The sequence below is a fragment of the Chaetodon trifascialis genome, chromosome 10 (genome assembly GCF_039877785.1).
Source record: "Chaetodon trifascialis isolate fChaTrf1 chromosome 10, fChaTrf1.hap1, whole genome shotgun sequence".
Taxonomy (NCBI): domain Eukaryota; kingdom Metazoa; phylum Chordata; class Actinopteri; order Chaetodontiformes; family Chaetodontidae; genus Chaetodon; species Chaetodon trifascialis.
Window position 1 is genome coordinate 28,811,254 of NC_092065.1, and position 21,739 is coordinate 28,832,992.

Here is a 21,739-nt window from a genome sequence, read left to right on the forward strand (position 1 = left end):
CTAAATGCTGCACGTGTTGATGAACATGTTTTCTTAATTTTGCATGTTGCCTAAAGTTGCCACTGTAGTTACTTTGACTCCCTAAATATTCTAAAAAAGGCTAAAACAGCAGGACTCTGGCTGATAGTGAAGACACACTGAGGACGATCTGAAGCGTCCTGTTTGTGTCTGCACTCATGAAGTCGAGCCGCTGCCGTCAGACGACACTGTGATGAAGTTTCTTATCGTTTCTCAAACAGGATCAAGCTCAGTGGACCGTAAAGACTTCAGCTGCTGTGCAGCTTCTTCAGCAGAGCGACTCAGCAGATTTACTGCTGTGTCATGTTGGAGGTGTAAAGGTGGAGTTTGTGAGAGTAAATCAGAGTGGACGTAGAGAAACCACGTCAGCAGCTGTGTGTTTTACGGCGCCGTCAGTTTTGATGGTGTGAGTTTACGGCTTAAACTCCGCTGAACAAACTTGGAAATGAAGCTTTTAAGACTCGACAGAGAAAACCGACGCCGTCAGCAAACACTGGCGTTATTTTCATGTGTGAAAACTCGTGTTGAAGAAACGATAGGAGAGGATTTCAGATGTTTGTTAATAACAGAGCGTTGGGTTTCTAACAGTTTGATAAAGCCTTCTGATGGATCCTGTTTTTAGACATAACGTTGGACTTCACTGACACAGAGGTGAAAAGAAACCTTATGATTATGTCAAATCTGTCCAAGTGGAAGCATGCAGACAGAAACTGAAGGGACCAAGGAAAGAGCTCTGAGGTACTCCAGAAAAATCCCTTAATCAGTACTGACACTTCAAACAGGACAGACTACCGCGACTCCAGGAACAAACCCCATAATCACAATAATAACACACGTTTATTTGTCTGTGGCTCATTAAAGGTTCAGTTATTTTCCTCTAAAGTCACTGAGTCCATGTCCTCGTAGCACAAAAATGCTAATCAGCGAGTGATTAGCATGATGCTGTTTGTTAGATTCAGTGTTCTGTGAGATGTTTGTGAAGAAGTTGGACATTAGTATTTATTCAGATTTCTGCAGGATTGTATAAGAAACCTTTTGCTTTTATCTTTTTATTATTTTGGTTTGATATTTTTGGATGTACTTCATGAACTCATGGTGTTTTGCAGAAACATGGAGAAACATGCTGAGTGTCGTTGAGTTTGTGACACAATAATAAAAACACATAAACGCTCACAGCGGCCTCTAGTGGCGACAGACAGAATCAACCAGGTCACTTTAAACATTCTATTTATTCATCAGAGTTTTTACAATCAAGAAAATCTAATAAAAGTAGAGTTTGTCTGATGTAAACAAACAGACTTCAGGAGTAAAAAATAAAGGCACTTCACTGACATCACCTCCATAAAATAGCTTTTCTTTTCTTTTCTCTTTTTTTTTTTACAAATATTTACACACTTTTCATCACGTCAGAGGAGGCGACGGTCGACAAAAACAGTTTGTTCAGGTGAAGAACGTGAGAGGAGGAGGAGGACGTTTACTGAGAGGAAACAGGAAACGTGAAGCTGTCGCATCTGCTGGTGTGACGTTAACATGATCGAAGTCATCGTCTGTCCGGAGCCCTTTAGCTGACACGATCGCCTCTTTAATGACCATCAGGGAGTTTCATCAGGGAGAAAACGGCTGAAGTGAAGCTCGTTTGTAAACTAACAGTTAAAGAGAAGACAGATCTGAAACGACTTTAACGTCATAAAAAACAATAAAACTGTGAGGGAACGAGTGGAAGAGGAAAAACTTCATCTAACCTCAAACTTCATGTGAAACGTTCAGCCATCAAATCTAAAATACATTCAGGCATCAGAGAGCGAGCGATGGCGCGAAGACGCTCGTCCACCCCGGACGTGTCTGCTGGCCGATCCACGTCTCCTTATTGATTATTGATTACAAGCGGGTTTCCAAACTCATCCTGAGAGCAACTTAAAATTCAATTTGTGTATATTTTGTTTTACTTTGAGCTCAGTTTTAATCTTAAGTCTAATTTTAGTCAGTCGTGGTTTTCTGTCTCGTTGTTCTTCTTTCACATCAGAGAAAACTTTGTTCCTTTAAAGGTGTAATACAATCAGATTTGTATTATTCACATTACTCATCACTGATGTTTGTGTGTTTAAAGTTCAGAGTGGAGAGAAGTCTTAAATCATGGTTTGAACGGAGCACAAACACCTCTGAGCGGCACTAACGTTAGCTTCAGTCCTGAAGGGGAACGAACAGATAAAGCACACACTGTGGGAAGCCTCTTTTCTGATTGGCTGTGTTTTCCTCCTCACAACACATCCACGACTGGCAGGAAGTCCTCCGCTGAGGTTATGATTATTATTGGATGAGACAGATGCATGATGGGTTAAATGGAAAACAGCCAACGCTCTCAGATGAATGTGTGATCTGACTTCAGCTGCTCGCAGAGACCAATCGTCTCATCAGCTGTAAATTAACTTTCACTGTTAATTTCACTTTTTCTTGTCAATATTTTTTCCAATATTTGTTTACGTTCAGTCATTAACACTCTGCTTATTTAGCTGTTAACACCTCCTGTTAGCGGCTCTTGCTAGCCGCTCCTGTTAGCGGCTCTTGCTAGCCGCTCCTGTTAGCGACTCTTGCTAGCGGCTCCTGTTAGCGGCTCTTGCTAGCCGCTCCTGTTAGCGGCTCTTGCTAGCCGCTCCTGTTAGCGACTCTTGCTAGCGGCTCCTGTTAGCGGCTCTTGCTAGCTGCTCCTGTTAGCGGCTCTTGCTAGCCGCTCCTGTTAACAGCGTACTCATGGATGTTCAGAAAACTCTCACAGTGAAGCTGAAGGAAATTTAAAATGAAGACTCTCGGGAGTTTTTCATGAAGACACAAACACGATCTCCTCAGGTGGAGGACGTCTCACCTGGGCGAGCTCGTGTTTCACCTGCTTTGGTGATGGCGTGCTGTTGTAAGTCACAGTAAGTCTCAGAATGAGTGTTTCATGTCCGTGGTCAGATGTGAGCGTGAACTTGGATGCGCACGGCGTCGACCGTCATCACCTGCTCTCACCTCACCTGTCCTCTCCCCTCCTGTGGTTTCATGTTTGTGACCTGAGAGAAGGATGATGAGCGGCAGGTTTGTCGTTTTGTTGTCGGCACTTTTTTTAGATTCTCACTTTGTTGCTTTGAGCTGCACAGAAACAACTCGGCCAATCAGAATCGAGAGCTGCGGCAGGTGTGATGTGACCTCACTGTGTACCTGATCAGACACAAGTGACCAAAACACACCTGAAGGTCTGATCTCTTCCACGTATGACAAGACGTGAAGGTGTAGCACGATGGTGGTACGACAGCATGATGGTGCACCTGGTTTGTCACTATGGTGATATTTAGCGTGTGCGTGTGTGTGTGTGCGTGCATGCATGCACGAGTGCGTGGCCTCAGTGCGAGGAGCTGCGGTCGTTGGCGACGTCCTGCAGGCGGCGGAGGAGGGCGGAGTGGTTGTCGGGACACACCCTCTTGGGTGAGGTCTCCTCCTCCAGAGGCATGCTGCGCTTCCTGGTGGGGGTCTCCCCGGTCCGGATCATGCTGTTGATCTCCTGGAGACGCTGCGGGGTCAGAGGTCACAGGTCAGGGGTCATCAGAAACATCAGAAGCAGATTTTGTGTCAAACAGTCGCTCGTTTGGTCTTTGGTCGGAATCTTAAGCCTTGCTGGCCAATCAGAAGCCTGAAAAGAGCTCTGACAGGTCGCTAAAAACAAATGCTAACAGGGTGAAGGTGGGTCAAGCCTTCTGTGTGTGTGTGTGTGTGTGTGTGTGTGTGTGTGTGTGTGTGTGTGTCTCTCTCACGTTGGGGGGGCTGCTGCAGATGTAGTAATAAATCTTGTCTCGGGGGGTGGTCGCTGTGGGGGCGGAGCCTGTCTTATGGGGGGAGATGTAGATGGAGTGTTTGCTGGACAGAAGCATCCGACGAGGAGAGCCGGTCCTCAGGGTGGGGTACGGACACAGAGGGGGGGACTCCACCTGCGCGTGCACACACACACACACACACACATCAGTAAGACCTCCTGTTCCATGTCCTTCAGACATGACCAGTGGATCAGCTGACGATCGGAGCTGCTGACGTACCCCTGCAGACGGCGAGCTCGCCGAGTATCTCAGAGCAAAGTGTCTCATCTGTTTGATGTAGACGCTGTTGTAGAAGTGGATCAGGTCTCCTCGCTCCTCTTCACCCTCACACACAGTGGAGGAGGAGTTCTTGTTGGAGGTGCTGGTGGGGGTGGAGGGGGCGCTGCCAGGCTGGGGGGTGGGCAAGGTGCTGCTGGAGCGAATGGGGACTGGACTGATGTCTCCACCTGCTGGGGGGGCGGGGGGGGAGCAGGGGAGACGGCAATCAACAAACAAGCAACAGTCAGTCAGGTCTCCACCCAAAGGATGGAGGAATCAGATCAGGTCACATGACCTGATCCAGCTCTGTAGCTGCTGAACGCTAAACGTCACGATGACAGAAACCTTTTACACACACGACATCAAACAAAAAACACACATTGATGACGTCGCACTGACCTTTTCACTCAACATTAACGACGATGAACGACAGTGTTTCATAGATAAAACAGGTGTTTTCATACCTGGATCCTGCTGGGCGTCTGCAGACGAGCTGTGCTTGCTGGTGTCTGAGTGACGTCTCCTCCTCCCTGAGATCAGCACACTCCTGTACACCTGCAACACACACACACACACACACACACACACACACACACACACACACACACACACACACACACACACACACACACACACACACACACAGTGTGTTAGACGGGGTGCTGTGACAGTATTCCTGCACTGTGGTATTAGTACCTCACTGAAGTAAACCCTGTGTCTGAGCAGAGGAGGCGATGTTTGTTAAATGTGGATCAATGAAGGACAACGACTGTTTTGTCTCTTTCTGATCGATAAAGTGAGCGGTGTGTCTTGATTGACAGCTGTCGTCTCCTGTCAGGTCTGACTCTGAGGCTCTTACGTTGCTGCTGGCCTGAGGCTGAGAGCGGTAACACTTCATGATGTTCTGGAAGGATCTGTCCTCTTTGGTCACCTGACGACAACAGAGACACACGTTTACTTCAAGACACACACACACACACACACACACACACACACACACACACACACACACACACACCTACCTTTGCCATGACGTACACAGCACACATGAGCAGCTGGTCCAGGTGTCGGTCCATCATCAGCTCGCTGCAGTGAACCAGAGAATATTCGAAACAGGTCCAGATCTTCCTCCTCAGCTCACACGAGATGTCCAGTTTGGCACAAAGATCTCTGAGACGCACGCTGGCCAGGTGATACACCTGAGAGCGGAGGAAAGGTACGAAGTTCACATCACAACATACGACTCCACGTGAGTAAAGTCCACCTGTCCACCCGTTGACCTTTAAAGACGTGAAAGCTAAAATATTCCTGTTTGACCGAATTCAGAGAACATCCTGCTGAGCTGCAGAGTGTGTTCTGCTGATACTCTGATTACACGCAGCCTGGATACTCTGATTACACGCAGCATGGATACTCTGATTACACGCAGCGTGGATACTCTGATTACACGCAGCATGGATACTCTGATTACACGCAGCGTGGATACTCTGATTACACGCAGCATGGATACTCTGATTACACGCAGCATGGATACTCTGATTACACGCAGCATGGATACTCTGATTACACGCAGCCTGGATACTCAGATTACATGGAAACTCTGAGGACTCGTACCTTCCTGAAGAACAGCGACAGCGAGCCCTTCCTCAGCGGACTGCCGGCCGCTTTGGCAGCCGGTTTGGTGACGGCCGATTGGACGGCGAGGGTGCCGGTCAGCGTCTGTGTGGACAGCGGCTGCAGCGTGGCTCCGCCCTGTCCCGTCACGCTCACCTGGACTGGGATGAAGGTGATGCCTCCGCTCTCGTTGGCTATACCTGCCGAGGTCAGAGGTCAGTGTTTGTGTTTATGATTGGTCACGTGATGCGTTCGGTCGAGTGTTTCCCTCACCTTGCACAGGTATGGTGACCGTCTGCCCATTGTTGGCGGTAACAGTGGCAGTCGCCACGGTGACCACGGTCTGCCCGGCTGGGATGGCAGCAACGAGGCCGGCCTGGCCGCTCTTGGTCACGGCCGCTGACGCCGTACTGGTGGTGCTGGTGGTGCTGGCGGAGGTGGCTCCGGGCTCGCCGTCCAGCGGGTCGACAAACAGGCGGCGGCGAGCCATTCCGGTGGGGGGAGAGCTGTACCGGTCCAGCAGGGTGGTGGGGGAGGGGGACACGCCTGGGGAGGGGGACACGCCTGGGGGGGGGGGGGGGTAATGTAATGTAACTGAGTGCATTTATTCAAGTACTGCACTTGAGAACAATTTTGAGGTACTTGTACTTGAGTTTTCATTTTAAACTACTATTTAATTGTACTTTTACTGCACACACACACACACACACACACACACACACACACACACACACACACACCTTTCAGAGTGCTGCTGGTGTGCAGGTCCTGTCCGTGGTTGATGGGAGTGAGAGGAACGCTGCCTGAGCTGCTTTCATCGCTTTGTTCCAGATACTGAGGAGGCATCACCTGCAACACACACACACGCATGCACACACACACACACACACACACACCATAAAGCAGCCTTGTTCGTGCTGACCTGTATTTAGACGTAGGATTAAAAGCACTCAAACATGGCTGCTGTGTGTGTTTACACACACTGCTGTGAGAATCTGTGCTGAGTGAAACTGAAGTGTGTGTGTTTGTCCCGTGCGTTGTGTGTTCTGGACCTGCTGGCAGGCGGGGACGTGGTCTTTGGCTCCACGGAGGCTCTCCCACAGCGGGGAGTCGCTGGTCCAGGCCAGGCTCTCCAGGACCTGCTCCTCCACCTGGTTCAGGTGCTTCACCACCTCCCGAAAGAGGCCCTGCTCCGACCGCACCAACACTTCGATGACCTGCGCGCGCACACGCGTATTAGATGTCAAATGACTGACAAACAAACACAGACACTCAGGCACAGACACGCTAACAGACACGCTGTGGGCTGCGTTCATACCTTGTAGAAGTGATAAGCGGGGAGCTGGAAGATGCGGATCAGGTTGGGGAAGTCTCCTGGAGGTCTGTAGGAGAAGATGACGATCTCCAGACAGCAGGCCAGCAGGGAGCGATGGAAGACGTCCTGCTCCAGAATGCACTGAAACACACGAGCAGGGCGTCAGCGTGAGGCCATCGCTGTGAGCGTCAGGCTCCCAGAGTTAACCTCCCCGAGCCTTTGAAAGGAAACACTCACAGACAGGTCGGCGTCTCCCAGTATCATCTTCTCTCTCTCAATGATGGACTCCAGGATCCTGTAGTAGAGCGCCTCCGCCAGGTGGAAGTACTTCACTGCCATCTCTGCAAGGAGAGCGTTTACAGAGGAGGTTAGAGAGAAGCCCGGCTATCACACATCTGTTTTCTGTTCAGTGTGTGTGTGTGTGTGTGCACAGACCTTTCCCCATCCCCCAGCTCTCCTCCCCCTGACCCTCGAAATGTTGACTGAAGAGGTCAAACATGTCCTTCAGGCGCCTGCTGATGACATCACTGGGGTCTCTGGCGCAGGTCCTGCAGGGATACAGTTTGTCATTACACTGCAGAGGACAACACACCTGAAAGACGTGTGCTGATGTCACAGGAAGCCAGAAACGTACCGGAGAGTCTCCGTCAGCTTGGCGCTCGGTCCCTGTTTGGTCCCTGACAGCAGGGTGTGCAGTCGCCCGACGCTCTTCATGGCCGACGAGACCGGAGACGCCAAGCTGTTCTCCTGAACGTACTTCCTGCCCGTCAGAGGTGTGGAGACCTTCAGGGCCGAGGCCTGATGAGAGGAGAGACGCCAGAATCAAACCCAGAACGCCTGCTTTGAAGGAGGAAAACACAGAAACATAAGCTTGTGATCTCACCGTGAGGCTGGAGTGAAGCCTGTGGGTGGCGCCGTCCTGGTTCTCCACCCCTTCACACAGGCAGGGCCCCGGGGTACCGATGTCCTCGCTCGCCCCCTCGCCGGTGAAGATCCTCTCATCCAGACTGCCGGTGGCCAGAACATGTTCCTCATACACCCGACTGAGAGATAAACTGAGGGAACAGGATGGACGAAGAGGGTCTCAGGAGTCTGTTAGCAGTCAGCTGTTAGCAGTCAGCTGTTAGCAGTCAGCTCTTAGCAGATAGCTGTTAGCCGTGCATTCATGGACGTACAGACAGCTCTCACTGGATCACTGTGATACTGAAGAAAACTTAAAGACATGAAGATTCTCAGGCAGGTTCTGCAGACAGGATTTATTGATTCATGATCAGTTTTGATTCTAAATCCTCTCAGCAGTGAACCTTTAAACGCCGTGTGACGACAGAAAACTCACAAACTGTCTCCAAAGTTCATGGGATCCAGAAATCCACTCAGACCGTCTTCTTTTCCTCTGAGGATCTGAGAGGGAGACACACACAGGAGGTTCAGCTGACCTGGGTGTGTGTGTGTGTGTGTGTGTGTGTGTGTGTGTGTGTGTGTGTGTGTGTGTGTGTGTGTGTGTGTGTGTGTGTGTGTGTGTGTGTGTGTGTGTGTGTGTGTGTGTGTCGTGGAGGTAGGAAGTGAAAAACCACATCATGTAGGGAAATCAGCAGCCGACACATTTATTAGAAAAGACTTCCTCCACTGAAACCAGGACGCATCAATTGAATGTTCAGTGGATTTAACGACCAAAACAAAGATGGATGGATGGAGCAGGTGGAGGTGTGGGAGCCAGGTGACCTGTAAAAGCAGGTTTATTTTCAGGGATCTTGTTCATGGAAAGTGATGGTTCCAGTCTGAAGGTATTTAGACTGTTTTCAGCACACAGAGGCTGATCCTCTGCTCACAGAGCAGCTGACACTCAACATCTTCATCTCTCTGAATGAATGAATGAATGAATGAATGAATGAATGAATGAATGAATGAACACCTGTCTGGGCAGGTAGCACTCCATGACATAAAGAACCAGGTGTTTTCAGACCAGGCTCGACTCGATTCATCTGGTTCAGGTTTTTCTGCTGCTGACAGGTAACACACACCTGTTCACAGACAGACCTTAGTGTTTGTGCTGCTGTCTGTGAGTCGATGCTCTACCTGTGCTGTGATGAATGGAAAAACAAACGCTCACAGGTATGAGCGGTGACGGTCAAGGTAAGAAAAAGTGGCTCACCCTCTTGTGGAAGAGTTTCTTGATGAAAGGTTTCCAGAAGTGTTCTTTGACTCCTTTGGCCTCCAGCACCAGGCCGTCATGCAGCTCGCACAGCTGCTCTATGAAGCAGTAGGGACCCGAGGACGGACGGTAGTCCTTACTGCTGAAGTCCTCTGGCAGACCTGGAAGACACACGGAGAGACCAGAGACAGCCGGTGAAATGTTCGTCCCTGAAACTGTCCCTGGCTGACTGACTTATGATCCTCCAGATTCACATGAAGTCAAACTGGTTTTAAGGCTCCTTATTTATGGCTGTCATCAATATGTAATATAGATTCATTTGTAATTTGACCTCACTGTATCAGAGCTGGATTAGCTCACCGCTAATGCTAATGCTAACGCTAACGCTAATGCTAACGCTAATGCAACGTTTCCCTCTGCTGCTGCTTCACACTGAAATACTTCTTCAGGACAAACACGGGGGTTTAACGCTGACCTCAGCTGTTTTAAGTGTTGAGACTGTTACCATGGTAACCACAGGTGTTACATACATATTAACCAGGACTGAAATCTGAGGGGCTGATCCTTTAAAGTTTGACTGCGTTTGACTGAACAACCCTGCTGTTCTTATAATTCTACGCTCAGCATCTTTAAGGTGTTTTCTGCTGCTGCTCCAACAAACTGTTCGTTCTTTTCCCACAGGAGGGAAATCAGGAGGCGTTTCACGGCGTCTTAAACTCCCTGGTTGTGCGTCTGGATGTTCAAACGAACACACAGAACAGAGAGAGGTTTGTTTCCTGCCTGAACGCAGGCTGACGTGGAGCCATTTTTCATGTTGAGGCTGGCAGAGCAGCTTCCCCTCTCAACACGTTCTCCAGTATAACAAACAGCATGTCTGGAGACGGAGGCGGGGGCGGGGCCGGGGGCAGCACAGGAAACACCAGGTGTCAACAGGAAGACAAGGCAGCGCAGATACACGCCGCTGCAGGCGTTTCTGGGAGCTGGCTGGTTGAAATGAGTTCATAAAAAAGAGCAACTTTTGATTTACTCTGCGTGTTTGATTTAGTGCTGCACACCAGCGATAAGCAGGCTTCCTGCTCAGTGTCACAGCCCTGTGGAGAGCGAAGCACAGCTGAGGCTGATGGGAATGTCTTCGGTCCTGCAGGTACGAGCTGTTGGACACATTAACATGCTGACCTGGTGGTGGCGCTAGAAGAAAAGTCAGAGGATCATCAGAGCTCTAACAGTCGATCCTGAGGGGAGCATGAACGTCACGAGCATCCAGCCGTGCCAAACACACATCAACACTTCAGAGCTAAAGCAGCACAGGTGGAACCTCCTCCGCTCTGCACAGAACCTCACACGTTCACGTTTGGGGCGCTGCAGCACCTTTGAAGCTGGGGTTGAGCAGGTCCTTCCTGGCGTTGCACAGCAGAGCGTTGGTGAAGACGAGGTCGAGAGCACACAGCAGCAGATGGTACGAGTTCACCAGGTCGTCGCTGATCATCGGGAAGTTCCCTGAGAAAGAAAGAGAGAAGAAACGAGACACCACATGAAGGATTTTCATGTCCTCGGGTTCAGCTGGCACAGCCCAACACGCCGGCATCAAAGCCAAAGCTAGAGGCAGGTTTGAGCTCGACTGTGAGTGCGGGAGGATTAAAGAAGGATTCAGCAGCAGGTGAGTCAGACGACAGCAGACAGTAATGAGCCCTGACTCTCTGCCCCTCTGGGTCCCCTGAGCAAGGCACCTCTGAGGCTTCCTCTCAGGTATTCATGCCTTCAAATAAGAAGCCAGAGATGCTTTCAAAATAAAACTTCCTGTTGTCCTTTTCTAACATGGTCACAGACTCGTCAAACATCTGGATGACAAAAACATAAAGGAGAGTTTTAACATGTTTCTCATGTAGAAACAAAGATGGCGGCTGAAAGGAAAACAGCTGGATATAAAACAGTCACGGCTCCAGAAGCTGTTTTTAAAGCAGCAGCAGACAGAACATTTTTCATCCAGATCAGAGGCGCCTCCTCAACCTCCTCCTGGGTTTTTCAAACACTGCCAAGTTTTCATTTTTCATTAAGTCAGACGCTCTGCAAGTCGACTGCAGCGTCACAGATGAGAGGACAGCCTGGTGCCACCAGCAGAGGACTGATGCTGTGCTGTCAGCTCCCACCGCTCAGCTGTTCAGCACACAAAGACCAGCCTGAGCGCCGCACCGTTAAAGACACCGGGACGCAAATAAAACTGGACGACCAGAAGAACCAGACAAACAATCACCTGCCAAAGCTTCAAACTCAATCACTGATCTGTCCTTCTGGACTGAACTGAATCTGTATCGCACTGAGCTCTGATGCATCACGAGTAACGGCAGTGAAAACATCAGCTCCGTGAAGCAGGAGAGAGAGTTTACATGATGATGTCCTGCTGGTGTTAACAAGCCTGAACCTGCACTCAGATCAGCGTCCCCTCCCTGTGAAGGACGGCTCATACACTCAGACAGGAGGGGGCTTTTTAATTATTTCTCATTCATTTAAACTCCTCCTGCTCACGCTGGAGCAGCTTGTGTTCCCTCCACTGAGGCTCAGCACAGAAACGCTCCAGGTGTGCACAGGTGTGAGCTGCTCAGGGCACTTCAGCTGAACTTTCCTCACAAAGCGAGGACATTTTGTCCTCCATCACTGACACTGACTCGCTGATCCTGATCCACATGCGTGCGTCTCAAATCGGATTACAATCCGTCCTTGTTCGTGTTCACCAGCTGGTTTCTAAAGTTCTGTCCGTGCAGAGAAACCATGAGCTGAAACTGATGGAGCTGATGGAGCTGATGGAGGTCAGTGTGTGTAGCCGCAGTGAAAATATCAGTTCAAGCCTCTGAGTTTTCAGTCAATGCCAAATAGAAATCTGACGCAGCCAATAAGCATGAGGTGACTGTTCAGGGTTCATTCAGTGCATGGCTGCACGTCTCCTCTGAAGGTGCGCTGACATCAGAGACAGGTGGACTTCATGACCTGTTGTGACCTCAGCTGCTGATGCAGCGACTCACTGTGGATGAAAGAGTGAAGAGCCTTTACCTTTAGCGTGGACGAACAGAACCCAGCAGAAGTTGAAGACCTCGGTCACAGTGCAGGGGTGACGCCTGGAAACAGAACACGAGTAAAATCAGTCAGTCCACAGACGGTCACCGACACGCACGAGGTCACGCAGGCCAGAACAACACGTGATACTACCACGCAGCTGGGAGTACTGCGAGTTTCATGTGCACCTGCCCCCCCACTTCACTCAGTGACCTGAATGGTTAAAGGTCAAAGGTCACGGTGTCCCACCTCTGTTTGCGGCTGCGGTGAACTCGCGGCGGCTCCTCTGATGGCGTCTTGAAGATGGCCTTGAAGATGGGAACGTACTTCTTGAAGATGACCGCCGACACGGTGAAGTTCCTCTCCAGCTTGTCGGTGCTCTGGCGGAAGTCGTGCGACAGGTTGGCCATGTCCTGCCACTTCTTCATCTTATTGAAGAACTCGATGAGGCTGCGGGGGGACGGCGGGGACATGTGAGGAGGTGGTCCTCAGCATCAGCATTACTCCACCAGGAGACACATCTGTGCACGTGCTTGACACGAGCACAAAGACTTCACAGAGGAGACGAGTCAAAGGATGTCTCAGGTAGAGACAGATATCACAAACACCTGCGTCAGTCTGAGAAGTTCAGTCCTTTGAATGTGAATAAAGCAGAGCTGCAAATAATGATTTCACCACTAACGGATTTCTGTTAAATGTAGAAAAACAGCAGAAAACACACTGAACAAACTTGCAAATGTTTGACATTTTCCACGAAAAATAACTAAATATCAAGACAGCAAGTTAAGCTTCTGTTGTCCCTCAACAGCCTCGCGCACACAGACCTGCAGGTGAGAGCACAGGTGCATCGTGGGCCTACCTCATCTCTGAGCAGCGCAGGATTCTGGTCAGAGACACGAAGTTCCCCTCGGCCGTGCCTTTTCCCACCGTCGGCACCGAGGACCTGCAGGCCACGTACAGAGCGCAGGCCAGCCAGTGCAGCTCGCTGCCCTGGACGTGGGGGAGGACGTGGGGGAGGACGTGTGGGAGGACGTGCGGGAGGATGTGGGGGAGGACGTGCGGGAGGACGTGGGGGAGAGGGGGAGAGGAGGGGAATTCAGATCCTTTACTGAGCTAAGAGTACAAATACCAGCTGTGAAAATACTCCACTACAAGTCCTTCATACAAAACTCTGCTTAAGTTAAAGTACGTATTATCAGCCACATGTACTTAAAGTACTTACAGTAAAAGTACTCATGTATGAGTAAAGTGTTCCTGTCAGTGTGTTTCTATCTGCTGTTTCTTAATCCTGCTGCATTCATGTGTTTGCTGCATTTTACTGCTGTCTGCAGTGTGGCCGTCCCGTGAGAACCACGTATCTCCAAAAAGCCTGTTTTCAGCTTTGTGACGATGCATTTTCAGCTGATCCAAGAGGCTTTTTTCAGAGCTTACTGAGCCGAAGAAGACATGAAGGAACTCTTCATCCTTCAGTTCAGCACAAACGTTCAGCATCAACATAGCTGGAGATACGAGCTTTTCACTGGACTGAAGGAATCTGAAGAGTAACTGAAGCTGTCAGACGAATGTAATGGAGTAAAAGTATACAGCTGCATGGAAATACTCAAGTGCAGTACGTCAAATTTGTAATAGAGTAAATGTACTTAGTTACTTTCCTCCACTGGTAATGTCTCCACTTAATGGGTTTACATGTCCAACTGTCCAAAACTACAAAGATACTCAGTTCACCTTCACGTCACAACTATTAACTGTGTATTACAGTGGGAAAACTTTACTCTACAATAATACTTCATGTACTACAACCGGATCATGTTTCATGCAGAGCAGCCACAGCTGTCAAACAATGGTAATAGAAAGTATGTTTGCCTCCAGAAACACTGAAGTAAAAGACTACTAGCAGCGTGTACTTGGACACAATGCTCAGCAGTGAGCCTTCAGAGGGATTCAGGCTGCAGTTTCTCTATAAATAAACGTATTTAATAAGCAGGTTGTGTCATTAATCCATCCTGTGTCGGGTTTCACTGGTGGAAATCCTCCGCTGGCTTCCTGCTCCCCCTCATGTCATTACGACCATGTAACGTCTCAACGGTTACTGCACGCGCTTTATTCACCGTGTCTGTGAGTTCAGCGCGGAGGTAACGTGTCTGTGGGAGGCTAACCATCATGTTTACAGACAGCTGCGGGTGGAGCCCGTGGTGTGTGGTGTTTAACGGGTCATTCAGACTCCAGACTGTCGGTTTTAAACCCTTTTTCAGTCACAGTCAGAATAAAACGACACAAAGCGGACTGAGCGTTAGCTTACTGGATTATTTGAGCTAGCGCTGCGCTAAATACGGCTGCGACACAAAACATGAACACGGCAGATGAATGTTTGCTTTTACCTCTAATGTGAAATTTCTGCTGATGTTTTCGTAGGTTTTCCAAGCCTCGCTGCTCGCCTCTTCGTCCATATTCAAAGCCCGACAGAGATCATCAAACCCGGTCCGAGCTTTCTGCAGAAAGTCGTCCTCGTCGCTCATTTTTTTTGTCTTTCTGAACAAACTCAGCGGGTAAAAGGCGGGTTTAGAGGAGAGAGAGCAACACCGACAGGCAGAACAGACGCCGTTCACGCAGCTGTTTGCTCAAATATTACCGTTAACGCTGTTATTAGCGCGCTGTGAGGTACACGGCTCTGTACAGTGTGGCCATTTAAATGTCCTTTGACTGACAGGTACTGCGACGCGTAGCCGCTGCGGACGTACGGAGCGGCACGAGCGACGGAGCGAAACGTCACTTCTGTGCGTCTTCTTCGTGGAGAATACGAAAACTGCGTATCTTGCCCCAGCCCACTAAACGTGCGTAGCTGAGCGGAAACGCTGCGTCGATCTAAATACTACGACTTCCGGTTGTTTGTGTTGCGTTTCGCTGCTCTAATGGTGGTTTTTCAGGATGGTTAAACGGTTTGTTAGGAAGTCCGTCACTAAAATGCCGTGAACACAGCTTCAGAAACAAAATGAGGCTTAAATTCAGGCTTCGGCTCTTTAAGTTTAACTGATTTCCGTCGAAAAAAAACAGATGTAATCTGTCTTTTTCACACTAAACCTGATTCAAACCGACGGACACGATCAGTTTACTTCAAACTGTGAAAAACCAGCAGTGGAAGAAGTTTTATGATATTTTACTAAAGTAACAGTACAAAAACGCACACAGAAAATACTCCATTCCAAGTAAAAACTTGATTTTAATTACCTTAACCTCCTAAGACGCAGTGCAGGAAGTACTCAGTATTTGTTGAAGTAGCAGAGACACGAATGTGTAAAAATATTAAGCACTCATCACTCATACTAAGTCACAATAATCCTTGAGTAAAAGAAAAAAAAGTCCAATCAAAATGTACTTCAAGTATAAAAAATGAATATTTGTCAGTTAAATTACAAAGCATTTGAAATACTGAAAGATGATTTCTGTGAACTTAAGTGTTAAAATGTGTTAAAACTGCACATTAAAATGATTTTGTTCAGCAAAGTGAAATGTTTATTTTCAGGCCTTCTGTGTATTAAATATGACATCAGTGGATTATTGTTCATTATTTGGTTTAAGAACATCATAAAGTGTTGGTTCTTCAAAGCATCTGCACACCTGTGCTCACCTGCACAGGTGTTTTCACTTATTTTACCTGATGAGACCTTTTTGTCAGGACTGTGGGGCCGTGCTCAGACTGTCTCCTCCTCCTACCCCAGACTGAGCAGGTGTAACAACAAGAACACCTGAGAACACCTGGAAAGAACCACACATCATTACACTCAAGGCCGGACGCCTTGGAAACGCGGCGACGTGTCACTGAAGGCGTAAAGTCACCTGTGACTCGAGTAAAAAGCACATTTCCCTCTGAAGTGTGGAGCAGAAGAAAGTGCCATCAAATGCAAAAAATACACAAGTACAAGTACTTCAGAATTGTACTTGTAGTTACTTTCCACCACTGCATACAGAGACGTGTCCTGCGGTGTCTGACGTCTGAAGGTACGTCTGACTGTACTCACCTGCCATATATACACATTATATAAGTGTGTGTGTGTGTGTGTGTGTGTGTGTGTGTGTGTATCGCATGTTTATATACAATAAACAACGCGCTGTACTATGTAGTATTGCACTATGCCTCTGACCAGCAGATACTGATGGTACTGACCAATCAGATGAGCCATCATTCCTACAGGAGCCTGACAGGGACAAAAGTCCTGAGTTTACAATGGAGTGATGAGGAGCTGTGTGTGTGTGTGTGTGTGTGTGTGTGTGTGTGTGTGTGTGTGTGTGTGTGTGTGTGTGTGTGTGTGTGTATAAGTCAGCAGGTTAATGGCGCTCTTCCATGACTTCCTCTGTGATGACGACCATTCGCTGCAGTGGACACGCTGTCACTGTCCTTCATCGCTGCAGCCCAGGACGTGATCACACCTGACCACACCTGTCTGATCACATGACCGTCTGTAACTAACGAGTCCTCCTCAGGATCTGTGATGTGAGACTGCGTGAAGGCACAGACTCAGCTGACCTCGTTCCCTCCTCTTCATCGCCGCCTGGCTGGGAATGAACCAGGGATCCAGGAGACCAGCGCTGGCTCCTGGTGTCCTCCTGCTGTCTCCCTCTGCGTCCGTCCTCTGGCTCAGTGCTGCAGTATGGTCAGCAGGTTGTAGGTGATGGTGTCTCTGATGACCTCGGCGGTGCAGTACGTGTCTCCGTCGTACGGCTCTGTCTCCGGCTGCCTCAGATGACCCGCGGAGGGAACCATCTCAGCGTTCCACTCGGGGAGGAAAGCGTCTCCCCGCTCTTCACAGATGTTGTGTAAGACGCAGCAGGCGGCCACGACTCTGGGCATCATGGAGGTGTCGATGTCGCTCTTCTTCAGCAGGCACCTCCAGCGTCCTTTGAGCTGAGCGAAAGCAGCGTCGACCACCGCCCGGGCGGAGGTCAGGGTGTAGGTGAAGCGGCGATGCTCGGGAGAGAGCAGGTGCTCCTGGCTGTATCCCTTCATGAGCCACGGCTTCAGAGGGAAGGACGCGTCACCGATGAGATGGACGGGCACCTCCACTCCTTCATACACCACCGACCTCTGAAACACACGCCTCAGCATCAGTGTTACAGATCAGTTATTGATCATTTGAATCTCTGATATTCTGAATGTGGAACCATTATTTAATCATCTTTGAACTCTGGAAATCGTTTATTAAACCAAACTCAGGCTCAGCGGGGAGACGCATACAGACTCAGATGCTTCCTGAGTGTTTCTGCAGTTCAAACCGCGATCTGACGTCTTACCACGGACACGGTCAGTCCGGGTCCAGCAGGGAGTCCACTCACCTCTCTGGGAAACAGGTAGCCGTCCGGCCGGTCCTCCGCCTTCAGGTACAGGTCTGAGCTGGAGAGCACGGAGGCGCTGCTGGTGCTTCCGGGCCAGCCGGCGTACACGTCAGTGAAGCTGCTGGTCAGAAAGCAGAAGTTAGGCTGCGACGGATCACTGGAGCTGGATCAGAGACCAGAGACCACCAGAGACGGTCCGGCTCACCAGACGTTGTGGTCGACCACAGCCTGCAGGATGACGGAGTGCCAGCCTCTCCTGTTCAGGTAGTGCTCCGGGTTGTCTCTGGGAGGAGCGATGGGGATGTGGGTCCCGCCGATGGCCCCCGCACACTGCGGGTAGCAGCGGTCCTTGAAGGCTCTCATGGTGTCGTCCAGCCGCTGTCCGCTCGGCAGCGACACGAAGCGCCCGTACAGCCGGTCCACTATGGCGGAGGTGACCTGTCGCACGATCATGCACACGGTGGCGATCCCCACGCCGAACATGCCGGCGATGGACCGGTACTCTCCGGACCTGGCGAACCACCACAGCGTGATGGCCAGTCTGCGGCGCGGCTCGATGGGGACGCGGTAGTTCGTCCTGCGGCGTTTGATGGCCGGTCCGATCTGTTCGACCAGGTAGTCGAACGTCGCTCGCGACACGCGAAACTGCGCTTTCCACTCCTCGTCGTCGAACGACTCCGCCAAAGACCAGAAGTTCTGACCCGGGCTGCGGTTCCGGACCCAGATGGGTCTGTTGGTGGACGTGATGACGCTCAGAATTGCGGCGATGGAGGACAGCAGGAACGCCCTCCTCCGCCGCAGGTACAGCCGCCGCCGCCGGTCCCGCTCCATCATCTCCCGCACCCTCCTCCGCCTCAGCAGCGCCGTCTGGAGCCGGTACAGCTCCAACATCTGGTCCCCGAACACCGGAGCGACGTTCAGCCTTAAAACGGAGGACAGTAACGCTGCCGTCAGTGAGGAGCTCTCCTCCGTGTTCGCCTCCATTTTGAACCGGCGGTAAACGAACTAAGCGGCGCATAGTTATGACGTCAGGATAGACGACCACGTGACGAGTGTTTTTCTTTATTTCAAAGATTTCTAGATGATGATGATGATGATGGACAGGAAGAATCTGTTTTTGATTCTTCTTTGTAATTAAATCCATCCATCCATCCATCCATCCATCCATCCATCCATCCATCCATCATCATCCATCCATCCATCCATCCATCCATCCATCCATCCATCCATCCATCATCATCCATCCATCCATCCATCCATCCATCCATCCATCCATCCATCCATCCATCCATCAGAGAATCTTCTGCTGACAGTCTGCTGATGAAGATCATTTGATGTGATGTCCACCAGCAGAAGTGAAGCCTCATGAAGTCCGCAGTGATAAAAACTGGAATTAAATCAATGAAAAGAGAAAAAGAACTGAAAGTGAAGATAAACTGATTTCCAGCTTCTCGAACATGAATATTTATGAATTTGTGTCCAAAAATGACCTCAGTTCTCTGGTTCCTTCTGAACATTTGCTTATAATGTGCATTTGTGTCCTCTATGACATTAAACTGAGTCTCTCTGGGTTTTGGACTTTTGCTCAGACATAATGAAGAAATGTGAAAATATTAATATTAAATATTTCAGACTAAACAACCAGTTAATTTTGGAGATTATCATTGACCTCAGCCCAGAAAGAAAATGTAAAAAAGGAAAAATTTGTATCAAACCACAGTTTTAAGGCTGTTTTTCAGTGTAATCTTCAGTGACTTTAACCTCTCCGTGTGTCTTCAGCTGTTTGCTGTCAGTGATGTTTGTTCAGGTCCAGGTCCTCTCCTGGTTCCTTGGACTCTTGAGAGCTCCACTTGGCTCAGGGTCCTGGCAGCAGGGTCCAGGTTTAAGGATCCGGCTCCTGGACAGCACACAGAGGTGTTGACGGCGCTGACCCGGGCTGACCCGCCGGCCAGCAGGGGGCGTCGCTCCCAGCAGAGACCACAGCTGAAGCTTCAGAGGAATGATGCGGTCTGGGATCCAGCTCCTGAGCCGCTCTGAAGTCTGCCTCAGAGCTGCCGGAGCTCCCAGCATGCCTCTGCCTGGCTCAGGTGGAGCGTGAGGCCGGGCCAGCTGCTGTGGGGAGGCTCGGCCTGCAGGGGGCCCCCTTCCTCCGGGCTGCTGCGGCTCAGACCCCCGAGACCCCAAACAAAAGCAAACAAAGAGGAGGATGAAGGCTGCTGAAGGCCTGGAGTCAACTCATCTTCATCATTCCTTTATGTTATAATATGAAGTTTATGAAGAGACTGAACTCATCGAATCACGCGTCTGAAGACCTGCAGCATGTGAACAGACTTCCCAGCATGCTTTGTCTCACAGTTTAAAGTCTCACACTGATGAAAACCTGCGGTGTCTTCAGTCTTCTTCTCTTCATAATAATAAAAACAACGTGAGCCAGGATGAAGGTCCCTGTCAAACTCAAAATCCACCTTTGTCTCCTCCACCTTCGTCTCCACCCCTCAGCCCACAGAGGACCTGTTGTCCTCCAGCAGGTGAAGGTGGTCAGGATGTCTCAGGCATCAGGTTCCTTCCGGGTGAGGACAGGTGAGGACGGAAGCTGCGATGTGAGGACTGTCCTGGTCCTCAGCGTGTCTCGGTGTCGTCTGGACGTGAGACGGACGGATGAGCTGAGAGGACAGAGTGGACTCTGCAGAGGAACGTCACACCTGGTGACGCTGTTCCTCCTGCAGAGGGCAGCACCGAGCCGGCTGTTCATCAGATCATGACTGTTCACCTGAAATGATGCGTTTGGGGTCTGTCCGTCATCTTGGCTCGTCGCAGTGAAACCCGTAAGCGCCTGTTAATCTGCAGCTCTGAGGCCCAGGAAGCTGTGCCAGACCTGCCTTTGTTTACTCTCCACAGGAGTTTACCTGCTGAGGTCAGCGTCAGGTGTGCCACCTGACAGTACGAACGACTAAGTGCTTCACAGCGAGTTTAAACAGCTTTGAATGTTCTTACAGTCAGAAAACAAAAACACTTTGTGTGAACCACGAAGAAAACAGAGAATATGAACCGATTTAAAGTAAAAAGATGTTTCTTTGTTTCTCCATTCAGACAGAATGTGGAATAATATGTGGATCAGTCCAGAATGGACCTCTGCCCATAGATCCTCATGAATCCACGCTGGACCTTTAAAGCCTCTCCTGGTCTGGTATGACCGCTAGCTGTGGCTAACGCTAACTTGTCGTATAATGGAGGTTTGTTTGTTTTGTTGACTCTATGAAAATGTTTTATCACGGCAGAGTAAAGGCAAGGCAAATTTAACACAATTCATACACCAGGCCATTCAAAGTGCTTTACAGAAGCATAGAAATACATTAAAATCATACATTTCAAAGAAAGAAAGAAAGAAAGAAATTAGAAGAGAAAAGAAAAATAAAAGTAAAAAACTACACAGTTTTAAAGACATCAACAGTCTGAGCTGCTCTCAGATCAGCTCTAACAGCTCGTTGACGATCTCAAATGTTTCTGTGTTCCTGGAAGCGACTGTGAACGACTGAGAGAGTCTGGATCGAACATCAGCAGCACGTCAGACGAACAGGCTGCGAACAGTTTAAGAGCCTTAAATAAAATCAATAAACGATATTAAAGGCGACGTCCTCTCGCTCCTCATGCATCTGCTGCTGGTTTCGGCTGTCGGGGATTCATGTGGATGGGTTAGCGGCGGCTAGGCTAACAGGATGCCACCTGGAACACACGGAGCAGCTTCCCGCCGTGTGATATTCAACAGTAAGGGTCACTGGAGGAATGACTGCGAGCAAATGGCACCATCTGTCACGCAGCTTCAGCCAAACCTCCAGCGGCCTGCAGGAGGCTCAGCACCGCCTTTATTTACACCTCCACCCGACGCGCTGCACCTCCACCTACATTACATTTAATTCACATTCACAGAGTTGTCTGGACGAGACGCTCCGGATTCAGAGCTGCTTTCAGTCCAAGAACAAGAACAAATACCAGTTTGAATGTTCCAGATTATGAAAGGATATATTATATTATATTATATTATATTATATTATATTATATTATATTATATTATATTATATTATATTACAGGAAAGTGAATATTTGGGGTTTTGAACCACAGACATTTTTTCTCTGTTTCTCTGACATTAAGAGAAGAAACGA

The 21,739-nt window shown here is 49.5% G+C and overlaps 2 protein-coding genes across 5 annotated transcripts; both read right to left on the reverse strand.

Annotated features, from left to right (window-relative positions):
* Positions 1–1,229: 1,229 nt before the first annotated feature.
* On the reverse strand, positions 1,230–14,959 carry rbl2 (retinoblastoma-like 2 (p130)). Of its 3 annotated transcripts, XR_011602538.1 has the most exons (23): positions 14,629–14,948; positions 13,110–13,240; positions 12,500–12,700; positions 12,248–12,312; positions 10,571–10,699; positions 9,203–9,363; positions 8,387–8,451; positions 7,934–8,105; positions 7,685–7,848; positions 7,486–7,598; positions 7,288–7,391; positions 7,054–7,191; positions 6,788–6,952; positions 6,476–6,584; positions 6,009–6,299; positions 5,736–5,935; positions 5,144–5,320; positions 4,981–5,052; positions 4,586–4,676; positions 4,083–4,312; positions 3,804–3,977; positions 2,618–3,562; positions 1,231–2,567 (listed from the first exon to the last, which is right to left on the reverse strand). XR_011602538.1 is itself a non-coding variant. In XM_070972344.1 (22 exons), exons 1-22 carry the CDS (start codon positions 14,764–14,766, stop codon positions 3,395–3,397), a joined length of 3,255 nt encoding a protein of 1,084 aa, XP_070828445.1. In that variant the 5' UTR covers positions 14,767–14,959; the 3' UTR covers positions 1,230–3,394. The 3 variants fall into 3 exon arrangements, 2 of the variants coding, with proteins under 2 accessions (XP_070828445.1, XP_070828446.1); XM_070972344.1 differs by having other exon boundaries at positions 1,230–3,562; positions 4,083–4,309; positions 14,629–14,959; XM_070972345.1 differs by having other exon boundaries at positions 1,230–3,562; positions 6,009–6,281; positions 14,629–14,901.
* Positions 14,960–15,388: 429 nt separating this feature from the next.
* LOC139337792 (uncharacterized) lies at positions 15,389–18,602 on the reverse strand. 2 transcript variants are annotated; one of them, XM_070972558.1, is made up of 3 exons: positions 17,784–18,574; positions 17,579–17,696; positions 15,389–17,330 (listed from the first exon to the last, which is right to left on the reverse strand). In XM_070972558.1, exons 1-3 carry the CDS (start codon positions 18,560–18,562, stop codon positions 16,884–16,886), a joined length of 1,344 nt encoding a protein of 447 aa, XP_070828659.1. In that variant the 5' UTR covers positions 18,563–18,574; the 3' UTR covers positions 15,389–16,883. The 2 variants fall into 2 exon arrangements, with proteins under 2 accessions (XP_070828659.1, XP_070828658.1); XM_070972557.1 differs by having other exon boundaries at positions 15,445–17,330; positions 17,579–17,699; positions 17,784–18,602.
* Positions 18,603–21,739: the final 3,137 nt, after the last annotated feature.